The sequence below is a fragment of the Magnolia sinica genome, chromosome 3 (genome assembly GCF_029962835.1).
Source record: "Magnolia sinica isolate HGM2019 chromosome 3, MsV1, whole genome shotgun sequence".
NCBI lineage: Eukaryota > Viridiplantae > Streptophyta > Magnoliopsida > Magnoliales > Magnoliaceae > Magnolia > Magnolia sinica.
The window spans coordinates 111,846,903-111,863,177 of record NC_080575.1 but is presented as its reverse complement, the minus strand read 5'-3'; the positions used below and the strand labels follow the sequence as shown (position 1 = coordinate 111,863,177).

Below are 16,275 nucleotides of genomic sequence, written 5' to 3'. Positions count from 1 at the left end.
CCAATTCCTATTGGGTCAAGTACACTAATCTGTCCAACAGGCCCAACCATTTAAAATCGAGTACTGACTGCTGTGAAAATGTCCATCTGGCCCCATATCTATAATTGTTAAGCCCAGATGTGTGACACCCGTCCTCATGTGCTATGATCTGGAAGACATGTGAGAGTTCCAAGCCATCCATTAGGTGGGCCACATTGTACAGTAAATGCACTTTGTCCATAATCAGCGTTTCCTTCACAAGGTGTGGCAGAAATGTGCCTTGCAGATGGAACTTGGCCAGCTTTTTTCTTAACCCTCCATTTGTCTCGTGCATTGTAGGCCACCTAAAGAGTGGTCTAGCCTGAATCTTGAGCGCGCATTTACAACATTGTGCCCACCTGATGGGCAGTCTAGATCATGCATGTATTAGATAAGTGATCATGTTTGGCTTGGTGTAGAGGGTCAAATTAAAGTCCCCAGAACATACCTCATCGGCACCCACATCCACAGTCTTCTCCTCGAGAGCGGCTCTGTCCCTGATTCCATGCTTGTCAAGCAGCGACAAGAAGCTCTTCATGGAAATGGGGCCCACCCGTAGATCATCGCCTATCATGAACATCATCAATCCCTTCACAAAGACTCCCTCATCGTTACCGTCAGCAACTGGTTCTGACTTCTTAACAACTAACTCTACATCCATCGCTCGTCCACAGTGACATCGGACGTTCTTAGCAGTACTGATCAAGGGGTCGAGGGACTCACCGATGCATGGTAATCCACATATGTAATACCTTGTAAGCTCTCCATCGACATTTAGCGCTAGATCCTTGGTTCGAGCCTCCAAACCGCTTCGCGGGCGGAGCAACATATCCTTCACAGCCTCTGTCTGTAGATACCGAGAATCTAGATTCTCTACACTCTCATACAACGCATCCATGCTTCCGACATTGGATTTCTTGCTGCTCAGTCGAATCATGCTACCTATTGGTAACGTCAAGAAGCTGAAGAGGGCATCGACGAACAATGTATTGGATTCTGCAAACACGACTCTGTTTTTCTCCTTGTCGATTAGCAGCTTCAACTCGATAGCCATGCTTCTATCATACATAAGAAATAAAAAAATAATAAAAATAAAGAAGAAGAAGAAGAGACCATATCAATTTCAATGTTTGATTAGTTTCTGATGAAGTTAACTGTTGTGTACATTAAGGATCGTCTAAAACTAGCATGCATCGGTTTCTGTAAAACCTACTACCTCGCGATTCGCCTATTATAAGCTCGTATCGAAGGGAGATTGGATTATTATTAAGAAACGGTGTATTGACATGTTTTAGGGCGTGTTTGGCCGAATGGATCCCATGGGATTAGGAGGGATGGGATGGTAAAATCCTAGGATATGCCAAACGAGCCAAACAGACCCGCTGAACTTGTCCCAAGATATAGCAAACCCATGGATCTTAAACCAATCCACTGACATTACCATCATTACCTTAAAATTGATCCCATCCCTCCTAATCCCGTTAAATCATGCCTAGGGCATGTTTGGTAGGACAGATTGGGAGGGATTGGAAGGTAAAATCCCGAGACATGCTGGGCATGCCAAACAGACTCGGTGAACTTGACCCGGGATATAACAATCCCATGGATCTTAAACTAATCCACTGACACCACCATCATTACCTTAAAATCCATCCCATCCCTCCTAATCCCTCTTAATCCGCGTGGCCAAACAGGCCCTTAATGAATTTTGTTGGTTGGGAGTGTTCCACCAACCCTTACATTGCACGGCTTGTCTGGCAAGTGTGGAGGACACCTGAGTGCAGCATGAGGTGGATCCAATCCCTTTATCAAATAAGACGGACTAATTTAATTTTATCGGCAAAAAATTAGTAAATGATTCTAATTACTCTTGCTACACATGCAAGTTGAATATGGAATGCTAGAATGAATTTCTAACGACCCAATTTTCTTGTAGGAGAATATCTTATTATTAATTGCAGAAAAATAATATTTCATATATTTCACATGCTTATGAGCTTATAAGGGACCTAAATGTTTAACTGACCTGACTGGATTTGTTACACATGATAGATCACCACGGTAAATCATAAGTGTACAACTTTACTAAATATTTCATTTTCTTTTAAAACAAGCTTCTTCAATCTCATTTTTTCTCTCTCTTCATTTAATCTTTTCCTCCTCTATTAATCCTCTCTCTCCCCCATATTATTGGAAACGAAGCCCAGAGCATCCTGTTGCAACTATAAGCTAGGTGGGGCCCACCGCGATGTTTGTTATAAATCTATCCTGCCCATTGGTTTTGTTAGATTATATTAGGATTGACCCAAAATGATATAGATCCAAAACTCTAGTGGGCCACACGACAAGAAAAGGTGGGGATTGAACTTCCACCGTTGAAATATCCATGCGGCAACAAAAGTTTTGGATCTTGCTTTTTTTTTTTTTTGTTATAATTTCAGTTTTATATATATATATATATATATATATATATATATATATATATATATATATATATATATATATATATATATATATTCCATTAACCAATCAACATAAACAGGCAAACAGGTGGGCCCAACCGAGGGATGCTGGCGCACCACCAATGACACATATACAGACCCGAACATTCAGGCAGGCCCGAACTAAAATATTTTGAGCCCACCTATCGTATAAACCACAAAAGAAAAAACGAAGAACTCGTTAGTCCGAATGGGATCCCCTAAGAGCGCCCAGCCCAACCTTATCCAGCAGGACTATGCCCCGAACCGATCGAGGGAGGACAGAGGTTGCTGACCAAATAGAGTGGGCCTGGGACGCAGAGGCCTACTTAGCCAAGTTGTCCGCAGCAACATTTGCTTCTCTGAAAACGTGGCTAAGAGGAAAGCACGCCCCCATACGCAGGGATTGGATACGATTCAGCTAGTAGATCCAACTCACACTTGCTTGGCAGTGACCATTCACTAGGTCAACGATGAGTTTTGAGTTCGATTCAAGCTGAACCTTTCGCAAGCCCTTCTGCAGGCAAAGGTTGATCCTATCCCAGATCGCTCTAAACTCAGCAATATTGTTGGTACCAAAGCCATATCCAATGGCGTATGCGAAAATGACGTTGCCATCCGGCCCTCTGCAAATCCCGCCGCCCCCTGCATTCCCCGGGTTCCCTTTACTAGACCCATCAACATTGAGCTTGAACCAATCCTCCGTCGGGGGGAACCATTTGACCAGCTGCGGTGCCTTTTTCGGAAGAGGCGTGTGAGGCAAACCCAAGTTATCCATCACCTTGGCATCTGCTGAAGATCGATTGAACGTCGTTTGGTAGGCGAGAGAGATGGATTTAATCCCGCTAACCACCCTGTAAATAACATCTTTCGGGTGCGCCGCTCTATCCTCAAACCTGGCCTTATTCCTTGCCTTCCAGACTTCCCACAGGATGAATAGAGGAATCAGCCCCTGGATGGTTGACCGTCTAGCTGAAGTCGAGGAAGCACTCCACCAAGCATGTAGGCCTGGGAATGTTTCAATGATGGGCATTCAATATCCATTGTTTCCTGTGGTGGGGTCCACTTGAGATTTGAATCTGCTACATTTTTAGTAAGTTGCACGAAAATGACATGTAAAAATTGATGGACGGCCTGGATATACAGCATATGGTGGGCCATATGGTTTGAGAAACACTTGCGGCATGTGTTGCTGGGGTAACATCTGATCCACTTCTCACTGTCATCCAGAGAAATTAACAATTTTATGGAAACAATAATGGTTTGACGGGCGTAGACCCCTTTTAATTTTTGAAATGGCCCACCGTGATGTGTTCAATAGATCTACTCCGATCATTAGATGTGTAAGTCCATGTTGGGCTCAAAGCCAAAAAAGGGTCAGGCTAATCAATAATTTAAGTGGGTCATACCAATTGAAACAATTGGAAGAGACATCCAACGTTAATTTTTACAAGGCCTACCGTGATGAGAATGTAAAATCTACTCCAACCATTAGCTGCTACACCAAATGTTAGGCATCGTACCCAAAAATCAGTCTCATAAATAATTCAATTGGGCCACACTAAGAGAAAGAGTTTGGAAGGTAAGCTTTCTATCTATACTTGTTCCAATTGTGTGGTTCACGTGAACCAGGGATAGGGCTAGTCTTTTTGCACCGGTTGTAACATGCAGTGACTCACCTAATGATTGGATGGATTTCACAGTAATGCTACAATGGGCCCACCCAAACCAACAACTTCTTTTTGTCAATTACGTGGAAAGATTTATTAACATTAACTGCTCATTAAATGACACAGCTAATTAGATCAATTTGAATAGTCCAACTAGTTGTGTGTGAGCATTTCTCATATATATATATATATATATATATATATATATATATATATATATATATATATATATATATATATGTTTTAGTCATTGGGTAATCCATCCTAAAATTCAAAACGAAAAAAAATAATAATAATAAAAATCACCAATGGTCCACATTCAATTTTCACGTCCTGGTGAGTAGCCTGGCCTATTTTGCGTGAGGCCATTTGGACCGGAGATCAGCCACGTAATTTACCACTCGGGTATACCACACACTTGCCATGTTGCCATGAGAATAGTGACAAATCTTGTTCTCGGCAATTTTAAAATCATTTACTATAAATTAATAAATAAGTTTAGATTTTTAAATAAGGGTTTTGTAAATGTCCTGACCTTCATGGCGAAGCTAGCAACAGCCTTTTAAACAGCACACCGGGTGACCTAACTTCGATCTAATCCATTCATCCATTCATACAATTAGAGTAAACCATAGTGCAAGAATCATGCTAATTGGATGTGTTGGTGTTGAATTTGGTCGCACGTTTTATGTGTGTATGTTATATGATGGGTGCACTAGAGCCAACAGTTGTTCAACTCAAATAGAACACCTTGTGACCTCAGTTGCCAAAATAGACAAATTAAGACCGGATATGCAAAGATTGATCGACTATCAAGCCACTCAATGAAGCCATTTCCCGAAGATGAGATTTTCTCTTTCTAATGAGTTCTTTTTGACTTTGGAGAAAAGACTTTTAATCAAACATATGATAGCTTATATTATTTAATATTAAGAGAATATAACTTAAACGAATAAAACTAGATCGAAACCGATCAATTAAATACATAAGTTTTAACTACATCAGTTAGAAAACTACGTGATAAAAAAGAAAAAGAAAAATGATAACTAACGAAAATTTGTTCGCAGCGGAATGAATGTCTACCTATAATAAAAAAGTTGTCGAGCATGAAAGCTACATCGCTTACTTCATTGGCTTCATGATTGGACAGTTATTTGCGGGCTAAGCTTTGTTATGCAGGATAATTGTGATTTGCAGGAAGGGGTCGACATTTGTTCATTACACGGCTAGCTTTGTAGCTAGATAGTTGTGGTGACTACCTATGTGTTACGTATGATTGGGATCCGTGGCGAAATAGCTAACGACGAACAGATCTTCGACAATCTGTTTATTGCAAGGTTGAGTTTCATGGCGAGATGGTCATTGGGAAACGACAGTCTGTTTGTTACCGTCGCACAATTGAGCTTCGTTGGCAACTCGATCGTGAGCCATGTACCTCGTGACTGGAAGGTCGATGGGGTGATTATGCATCACTTCGGGTCCTCACTTTATGGAGAAGATGTAACGCTTGTATTTTTTTTAAAATAAATTTAAATTTTAAATTTTAAATTTTGAGTGGGAAAGAAATTCACCGATCTCATCATCCTTTCTCTTATTTCTTGTTATACAAAACTTTCCTTGTATTTCATAGTCTCTCAATAAACTCTCTTTCTTAAAAAGGGAACGTAAGAGAGCGATAGTCATATTAAAACTAAAAGAAAAAAAAAAAAACTCGTAGAAAAAAAACACGAAAGGGAAAGTGAAAATGAAGATTTTTGGAATTCGCTTATTCATGTTAGTGTATTTTTTTCTTTCTTTGCTTTCTTTATGCAATAGTTAATTTGGTATGATTTACACATTGGACAGATTAGATCAGTCAAACATCCATTGTGTATGTTTTATTCATTCATGTGGAAAGGTGTGTGCATGACTTTAAGACTGATGTGCAGAATGTAAGATTTTTTCATGATGGACAACAATCAGTATAATCTGTACTGTTCATAGGTATTATAAGACTTAATTATGTAATATTTTTAAGAATTAGACCAATTTGACACCTCAATGGACTGTACTGATCATAGATCTATTAATTTTCTTCCTTAATCTAATAAAATTGAATAAATACCGAAAGAATAATTCTCCACACAAGATACAACTTCGCACAGAGAAGTATATGACATAATCTGAAATGTGTGATTAAATTATCACTATTCATTATTTTTTTAAAATTAAAATAAATTAAAATCTTAAATTTCAGATCGATTGGATCATCGGATGGGCAACATCGATATGAAGAAATGATAGATAATGAATTGATTACATGTAATCGTAAGATTAAAAATAATTTTTATTTATGTGATTTTAGGAAATCCTAATCAATTCAAACCGTTGGTTCCCGGAATCATTTTAACCACATCAAGGTGAGTGATCCCGATATGTTTCCTATCGATCAAGTTAAAATAGATGGATTATTTGATATATTGTATAATTACCCTAGTTTAATTGCAATGTACTCTTAGTTGATTTAGATGAATGCGTGATTTCTGTATTAATATAATAATAATGATATGATTTGATGTGTTATACTATATTGATTTAAATGTGATAATCAAAATAATCTATGCAATACATGATTCATGATTACTTGGTGAATCTATCAATTGCATGCACAACACGTGCAGAACTCTTATGAGACTTCCCTGGATGGTATCCTGGTGGAATCGTTACCAGAAGCCCACTATATTAGTGAAAGCTTACTCAAGGAGTAGATGCGGGCCTTGCTTATGCCTACCAAATGATAGAAGCCTGCCAAGAGGCAGATGCGGGTTGACAGGTTTCCAACTCAGGTAAGTGGATGGATTCCCACTTAATGCATTGATGCATTGCATAATATTTACATTTTTTAAATTTATATTGTGTATGATTATTGACATTCTATTATAATTTGATATAAAGAGCCATGTTGGGAATTCTCACTAGGCCTGGTTAGCTTACCCTTTATTGATGTAAAACTGTATAGATGAGCAATTAGCTGATGAGTTGGCGCAGAAACAAGAAGTGTGGTTGAACTGGTGCACAACACGTGTGAGACGTAGTCATGCCTATTAGAAGAGGAATTGGCTGCATTTGAACTATTCTTAATTATTTGATTAGAGTTTTATTTGTTAGGATAATTAATCTGATTAGTTGTAAGATTTTAAGCATTTGATTGATTTTATTTAATTGAATTGTTATAGGTCTGTAGCAAGTTTTCATTGGTAATTTATATTGACTGATGAATGACACCAAATTTATGTTGATTGAATATTTATGGATGTTGATAATGGATAAATGTAATCATTTGGTGTGAATGATTGTGAATGGACCTAGTTGGAATGTAAAAATGAATATTAATTTTATATCTGAAAAATCATATAATGGAATGAAGTTACTACACTTTGTGTACGAGTTATGACTCGAAACTCGGGTCTAAGGGTGTACACTCTGTACTCGAATTTTGGGGCGTGACAGAATAGTGATTGAAGGACTGTTTGTTTGTTACTTGGATCTTAGGACTATAAGCAAATGTGTCATGGAACGACCACCTAATCCTGGACTGGACATTGAGGCGAGGCAAACATTGTTAAATATTGATCTGTTTGTTGCTTTAGTCAAACTTCGTGGCGAGTGGGTTGAGTAGATTCTCTAAGCACGTGCGAGATGGTTGAGCGGAATTTCTAGGTAAGTGGAAAGATGGCAATACTAGCCATCCATTCGAGACTTGGAGATCTTTATAGGTTAGACAACATGATCATGGACATAAGCTGCATAGTTATCATATTCTAATCTATGTGATTCAAGTTAGTTTGCAGTATTACATTGGCTAATGGTGGAGGAGTTAGATTGAATAATAATAATAATTGTGGAGCTCACCACGGTGTTTGTATGACATCTCGCCCATCCAGTAAGATTGTCCCAAATAGCCTTTAATATGAATGGTGAAGACCATTCACAAGAAATAAGTGCTGGTGGAACCGCGGAAGCACACAGAGATGAATCTATGATAGCAATCCAATAGCACCAAGCAAACTCAAAGAGAACATAAAGATTTAACGTGGAAAAATTCTTTTAGAATAAAAAACCATGATATGAAGCGACAGATGATCACTATGAAAGCAGAAATTACAAAGATAAAGAGCTTACCCGATTCGAACAACCTTTAATCTCACCCTTGCTACACCCCTTTGAAACCCTAAGATGATTTAGAAACCCTTAGAATATCTCCCAAACCCACTTACAACCACATATATAGCCTTGGGAAGTATCCTAGATAAAATCGGAAACAAATTTTGTAGATCCGATGGATCCGCGGAATTCTGCGCGAAACTGTTTGATGTCATCGAACACCTTTCGATGACATCGAACAACTGTCAAAACTGTTCAGAGACAACATGGATTTTCTAAAAATCTTTGATTGCTCAACCCAGCTTTGATGGTATCGAATACATCTTCGATGTCATCGAACACTCCTCGATGTCATCGAAAAATGACACTAATATGTTTAGCAACCAACAAAGGAAATTAAGAAAATACTCGATGGCATCGAGCCGACTTCGATGACATTTTTTATTTTTTATTTCCAACGGAAAACGGCTATTCATTTAAAAGGAAGGGGGTGCAGAGGCAGAACTTCGGGCATTAAACCTGTCATTGACATACTATTGATTTTACAGATTTAAGACATCTATCAATAATAATAAGTTCAATCAACGATTCAATCCATCTATTTACTAGGACCATCATGGCATGCATATGATTCTAATGAATCACTTGTTAGGAAATTCTAACCATCCCATCCTTGAACAAGAAATAGAAGGGCAACAAAAAAATGCGCCAGATAAAGGATGATTAGTGTGGTTTTTGCAGGATAGCTCGTCAAATGTATGATGGATCAAATGAACAGTTTGGATTGAACTGTCAGGGTGTCCCAATGCAACTAGGAGCACTCAAGCACCGGAGCACTTCCCAAAAAGAACAGGGTAAAGCAAGAAATAGAATTATTTAAAAAACAAAAAGTTAAAAAAGGTAAGAGAGAGAAGCAATATGAATTTATTTTTATATACTCAGGTAGTGTGAAGGATCATACGCAGGCCCTTACAAATTACGTTGCGTACGAGGAATACAAGTAAGTCAAATCAAACAGTACAAATTATTTTCATGTATCATGAACCAAAAGTTATACTTACTTGATAATCTAAACATTGAATCAGCGGATATTTATTGGACGGTTAAAAATGAAAAAAAAATAAAAATCCAATATGCCTATTTCAATAAACAACTGTCCATAAATCAGACGTTCGGATTGTTCAACAAATGTTATCTTTGGGATCGTCAATTGGAGAAAGTGGTTTCCACGAATCAGTCGGTTTGATTTGACCCCATGTGAACTACACGCAGAATTTCTGAGTGCCTTAGCATGGAGCGTCACACGCATCCTGAGTATCATATATCTTCTCCAAAGTGGAGTAGAGAAACGGTTCACTGCTCTCAGTTTCCATCAATCGAAACTGTCCATGAGGTACTCAATTACATATTCCGTGAGGTACTTTGCAAATTTCACACTGGTTGACCATTCAAATCATCTAATACATCGCTTGAAAAATGGACAGCTAAGCGTGTTTATGGCAAAACAGGTCCAATCAATTAGTCCATTGGAGAAGGACGTGCCATAGATATACACTTTGCCGGCCTCGGCCTCATCCAATAGAAGCTCAAATGAAAGTGAAAGTAGTCCCGTAAATGCATGACCCCAAAAGGCCCAAATGAAAGGCCCATGGAGATACCTCGTTTCAACACTTGAGGTCTTGGTATCGGTCCCTGGGGGGGTGGCTAACATGGAGTGTGTGTACTGGCATGGGTATTTTAGCCCCCCCTCCCCCCCCCCCCCACAAAAAAAAAACAAAAAACAAATGGACAGTTAATATCATTGAAAAAGAAAAGGGCCCATATGAAAGTAGAAGTAATCAGTTAGATTTGGGCTCTAATCCCATGTAGGGCATGACCTAATTAAGCCCAGTTCAAAGAAATTTATTTTAAATAAGGAGAAATTATTATTTGAAGTATAGATCAGCTGTAATCATTGATCCATGCATTGTCACAAAAAAGGTATGACTTATCGGTCTACGACGCTAGTTGAATTCATCTATTTTGCCATAAACATACCTCGAATCCAATGCTTATTTTTAGTAAAAATTTACTACTATTAAAATTTTTTATTTTCATTGTTTTTAGAGTTTTAGAAATTTATGTCTATTTAGAAGTTGATTGTAATTAGGTTGAGAATATTTTGATAAAGTACTATGCCTGCTATCTTGGAAAATTTTGGCTTTAGAAGAATTTTACTAAAATTACGAAATTAGGCTTTAGAAATTTTTTTTTGTTAGAATTAGAAATTTAGGTTTTAGAAGAGTTTTACTATTTCGGTTAATTTTGAATTATGATTTATTATTTTCTTTGTTAATGATGTAATTGAGAAATCAAATATTATTCAATAAAATACCTAAATTTTTTCTCTTATTTTCCTATGGACTTGAGAAGTTTCCTTATAGAATTAAGGTTTTAATTGCTTAAACAAGACACCAATCTTTTTCTTACTGTTTGACGCCCTTTCCTACATCAATTAGTATCACAGCGAGGCTATAGACACCTCACTGTAATGAGTTCAAAACCATTCTTCGACTTCGGTTTAGCTAGCTTTTATAAAAAGTGTTGCTATGGCTTGGAGCTCATTGTACGGTCATAATAGATTGGACAAGGTACAACTCAACGGAGGTTTCAAAAGTAGCCAATAAGCCGGATTAATAGATCGAAGGGCCCAATAATCCATTTCCATTCGAAATCATCAAGATCTCCGGAATTCTCAAACATACGTTATTCCGATAAAGATGCTCCCAGGCTATCCAAAAGCCCAAGGGGATGGTCTGGAAAAGCTCTCAAAGCAACTCAGAGATTGTCAACAAAACGAATTGACGAGCTCCCGACTCGTTCAACTTGAGCTCAGCCGCTCACCTAAAGATACCTAGAAGTCGCAAATCAGTTGAGACATATTTCTCTGATTCTAACAGTACCAAAAACTCACGAGAAAGCAACTAAAAGGATTTTCAGCACATCTCGAAGATAACCGCTGGATATGATCGATTAATACTAAGCCGGCATGCGGCGAGATCAAGTCAAACGCCATAACTCTGATAGACTCGAGACCACCTATTGGATAAAGTGCTGGTGTTTAAAAGAACACTCCAAAACAAGACCTCATGAAGGGCGGTTGCAGAAAGCATTCCGAAAGCCAACCTAGATGCCCTTATCCCGACTGACAACCTATGCTTATAAAGAAACCCTAAGGATTAAATAACAGCCATTGGCCTATTTAAGGACCAGAACAATAAGCCATTCGAGGAGGACAGAGGTCGAGAGCTGAGAGGGGCCGGGATTTTTGGAGCATACAAGGCTTGTTGAAGCACTCATCGAGCCACGCTGAAGCGATTGTGCTGCCAAATTCAAAGATAGGCCTGTGCAAACTCATTCCAACCCCTCGCCAATTCCAAACAGATGAAGTACATCGTTTCTCCGTTTGACCAAAAAGCTCAAATAGTCCAATCAATAGAAGTTTTTAAAGTTAAAGAGTAAGGTCAGAATTATGGACATCCAATCATCCCTATTGACAAAAAATAGTGCACCGTTTTCATTTTTTTTCATTTTTCCATCTCACATATCTAATCAAACTGTACTCCACTTTGCACATTCTTTGGACATCCACAACATTCACACATGTACTTAGTTTTTTTTAACTACTACTCCTCTCTTTATTTATCTCTGTCTTTCCTACCCGGGCTCTTAATACCCTACACAGTACGACATAATGTAGTAACACTAGAGTTTGAATAAATTCTCTAAATAATTGTAAAATTCCATAAAATAAAGGCTATGCAATGCAATGGTGGAAAAATGTGCCTAACCTCTTATTTTTCCATAACCGAGGCTCTTATCCTGAATTTATGGAGCAAATCGACCATATGAGTCACATAGATTGAGAAAAATCTAGTTATCCTCCGATTTATGAATGATTCTAACTCAAGTAAGTAATATTAGGAAGCAGTTAAATGACTACTTTGATATATTCAAGGTAACAGGACTACATCTTATCATTTAAAATATTATGTGCCAAGCTAGTAGGCTATGTAGATTCAGATTATGCAGACAGTATGGATAATAGAAGGTCTACCTCCGGATACTTGTTTGTGCTAGTGGGCGGAACAATCAATTGGATGTCAAAGCTTCAGTCTATGGTGACTCATCACAATTGAAGCTGAGTATATAGCAGTGATAGAAGCATTCAAAGAATGTGTTAGGTTGAGGGGAATAATAAATCAGTTGGGACTTCAACAGGAGGCCGTACTTTATGTTTGATTTATCTTTCTTTCCACTGCAGTGCTCGCTTTTAAGAATGAAAAAAATATATGTAAAATTTGGACTATCTATAGAGGTTAACACTTGTGATTATGGAAGACGAGTATTAAAACTCGGGTTATGAAATCTGGGGTGTTATAGGTCGATTGATCGAGATAATTCAACAAATTCATATAAACTCTCTGAATAGTTTTTAGTAGATGATGTGGACCAATCAGATTACAACAAATAAAAATTTCCTATTTGTGGTAAACAACTGACTCTCTCTCTCTCTCTCTCTCTCTCTCTCTCTCTCTCTCTCTCTCTCTCTCTCTCTCTCTCTATATATATATATATATATATATATATATATATATATATATATATATATATATATATATATATAGGCATTCAGACATATAAGGGAAAAAGGTACTATGAGGTCAACCTCATGGAGCTTCTCATGAAGTCAAGCTCTATGGGCTCCATTGTTAAGTGTATGCGACATCCACACCATTCATTTAGTGGTCCCTTCTAGATTATCGATACAAAATCAGTTGTATCTAGAGCTTAGGTGGGCAACAATACCTAAAATCATGAGGTATCCATACCTAAAACATCTAAAAGCACATTGTAGGGCCACCTGAGTTTTGAAATGGCTAAAATTTGGTGTGACCCCTAGTCTAAGTGGGACACAAAAGATGGATGGGTTGGATGTCTATGTGGACCCTAAAAACATTAAAAAAGGTTTCAATGGGTGGGCATCCACTCTCAATTTTTGTCTGTAGCCTGGCCTACCTAAGTCATGGATTGACCTAATTTTCAGGTCCATGGCCCACTATGAAAGGGTGCCTCTGATTGATGGAGTGGATGCCCGACATCCATCACGATGAGGCCCACAAAGCTCAGCCTCACGGGATCAATCTCATAGTACCGTATGTCTAAACAAATTTTCACGTTAAATTCTCAATAATTTGCTGATAGAATTGAAAAGATTAAAAATACCGAGATTTTAAAAATATTGTAATATTATTATGACAATTTTGTTTTGTCGATTTTTCTACAAGAATATAGTAAGAAATTGAAATTTTCAGCAATATTTTGTGACAATGGCCATGACCAATATAGGGTTATATGATTGGAGGTGAACTTCATATATGAGGTCATCCAAACTTTTGTTCTGATGAGATACAGGGTTGCTGCCTCAAAACTCTTCAAGATGAGAAGATCGTAAATGATCTATATGCAAAGGCCCAAAAACAGATCGGTTAAGGGGCAGCCCATATTAAAAAAAAAAAAAAAAAAACAAAGAGTTATATGACCAGTACTATTAAAATATTAGCAAGACTTTTACTGTCTTTTACTCATGCCTCGCACTCATACTCCCCACAGACGCCTCTGCTCTTACACCAGGATGTGTGCTCGAACCCATAACCTCATGTCAAAACTTTTATGAGTGTACCACTGAATCACAGGGTCAGCTACTTCCAATGCACTGGTTTAATTTATAGTTCATCATTTCGGCATACTCTGTCCAGGCATCAATTAAGATCATTCCACTCTTCTTCCACTACTATGTAAAAACCACCACACCATCGGATGGCCATAAGCATTAGTGTATGGAAATATCTTCTACAAATGATTGTGTCCTTCCATTTTTTCATGCCACCAACTATACAGTTTGGATCATCCAATCAGTATGATTTTTCAAGGCATAATACACAAAGCATGGCCTGGACCTAAGGGATGGTCCATATAGGTGATGTAGACATCAACTAGTCCAAATCCAACTAAGTGCATGGACAGGTTCCGTAAACATAGCTCACTAAATCATTTCTTACTTAATTATATACTAAATTATTACCAAAAGTGCACTAAAATTGAGTAATTGAGGAAAATAAATAAAGCTGAATTAGGAAAGCCAATGACAGGGATTAAGAATCTAATTACCTTATAAGGTTGATAGAGCTTCAGATATAACCCTCACTGTAATCTCTTCTTCACACCGTAGCTAGCATTGATGCCTCGTCACCCTGAGTATTTGGTCGTCCGCCGCAAGTAAGAAGCAGGAATCAAAGAAGAAAAGAAAAGAATAAAGAGAAATGCCGAGAACCGTAAGTTGAAGTGCTCCGACCTACGTTTGGACAATGAAACAATCTGATCCTTTAATATAGGCTCTTCACTTGGTAAAGGGCACACTTTTAGGGATGGCATGTAAGTATCATGTCAATCCGACAAATGTTAACCGTTTGATCAATGGCCTTTAATATGGACGGTGAAGACCATTCACTGGAAATAGGTTCAATCAACAATTCAATCTATTTATTTGTTGATTCTAATAACTCACTTTTGTTAGAAAATGTAACCATCCTTGAATAAGAAAAAGAGGGGCTGTTAAAAAGGGCCAGATAAAGGGTGATTGGATCATCAGATCAGTGCGACTTTTTACTGGATAGCTCATAAAATGTGTGATGGACCCAATGAACTGTCTAGATTAATGTATTGAACTATCTAAGTGTCCAAATGAAACTAGGAGCACTATAACTTATAGTGCTCCCGGAGCACCAGAGCATTTTGCAAAAAGATCAGGCTAAAGCAAGAGGAAGAATTATTTAAAAAAGAAAAGAAAAATAAAGCAAGAGCAAAAGTAGGAAAGGACGGTGAAGGTGGAGAAGAAAACTTTGATACTCCGGCGAAACCCGAAGGATCATACTAATGCACTTACAAATTATGGAAAAGTTGTCGTTAACAAATGTCTTAAATCTGAAAAATTCTGAAAAGTTAGTTGGTCGAAGAAAGTTCGACTTGAAGTCCAGCAATAATGTATTTTGAATTCCAAAGATCTTTGACTCGTCGAAGGACAGGCTCAACCAGTCGAAGGGCACCCTCGACCAGTCTAAAGGTTACGCAGATAGCATACGGACTGCGTAAATTTGAGGTAGTTTCTAGACTATTCTAAGTTGGTGTGAAAGTGGAGTTTCTTAAACTATAAATAGAAATCCCTAGGGCCTTTCTAAATAATTATAAGTCTTTCTAAATGTATTCCAAGAGTTTTTAAAAGGGTTATAAGGTTTGCAAATGGTATAACAAAGGTGAGATTCGAGGTTGTTCGAATTGGGTAAGTCCCATCTCTTTGTACTTTGTGCTTTCATAGTAGATATCTATCGCTTTGTGCTGTAGTTTTTTCTCAAAAAGGGTTTTCCATATTAAATCTTTGTGTTCTCTTGTATTTGCTTGGTGCTCTTGGATTACTATCCTAGATCGATATCTGTGTGATTTTACGGGCCAAATCCCAACAAGTGGTATCAGAACTATCGTTGGGGTACAAATCTGAATCTGTAGGATTAGTAATATAATGAGAAACGACAAGTTTGATATTGATAAATACTCAGGCAAAATAATTTTGAGTTATGGAAGGTTAAGATGATTAGCCTATTAATCAAGCAAAGCGAGATTAAGGCTCTTGAGGAGTGAAAATCTACCATGAAAGATGAAGAATGGAAAAACCTTAATAGTAATGCTTTAGGCTCTATCCGTTTATGTCTCACGGTTGAGGTTCTCTATAGTGTTTTGAGGGAGAAAACTGTAGCTAGTTTGTGGACGAAGTTAGAGAACCTATGCGAAGAAGTTCTCTGAAAATCGTCTACACTTGAAGCTACAATGTTATACCTTCAAGATGGCAGAGAGTGGAGATTTGAAAGCCC

The 16,275-nt window shown here is 37.8% G+C and overlaps 1 protein-coding gene across 2 annotated transcripts in view; it reads right to left on the bottom strand.

Moving 5' to 3' along the window:
* Nucleotides 1-14,719, bottom strand: part of LOC131240735 (uncharacterized) — a 30,082-nt gene extending 15,363 nt beyond the window's left edge. Inside the window, exons 1-2 of one of the 2 annotated variants that reach the window (XM_058239162.1) lie at nucleotides 14,522-14,719; nucleotides 467-1,076 (exon numbers count right to left, since the gene is read on the bottom strand). In XM_058239162.1, the coding sequence (XP_058095145.1) occupies nucleotides 467-1,072 (606 nt within the window). In that variant the 5' untranslated portion in view covers nucleotides 1,073-1,076; nucleotides 14,522-14,719. The remainder of the gene's footprint in view (nucleotides 1-466; nucleotides 1,077-14,521) is intronic. The other variant, XM_058239161.1, reaches the window with a different exon arrangement.
* Between the last annotated feature and the right edge of the window lie 1,556 nt (nucleotides 14,720-16,275).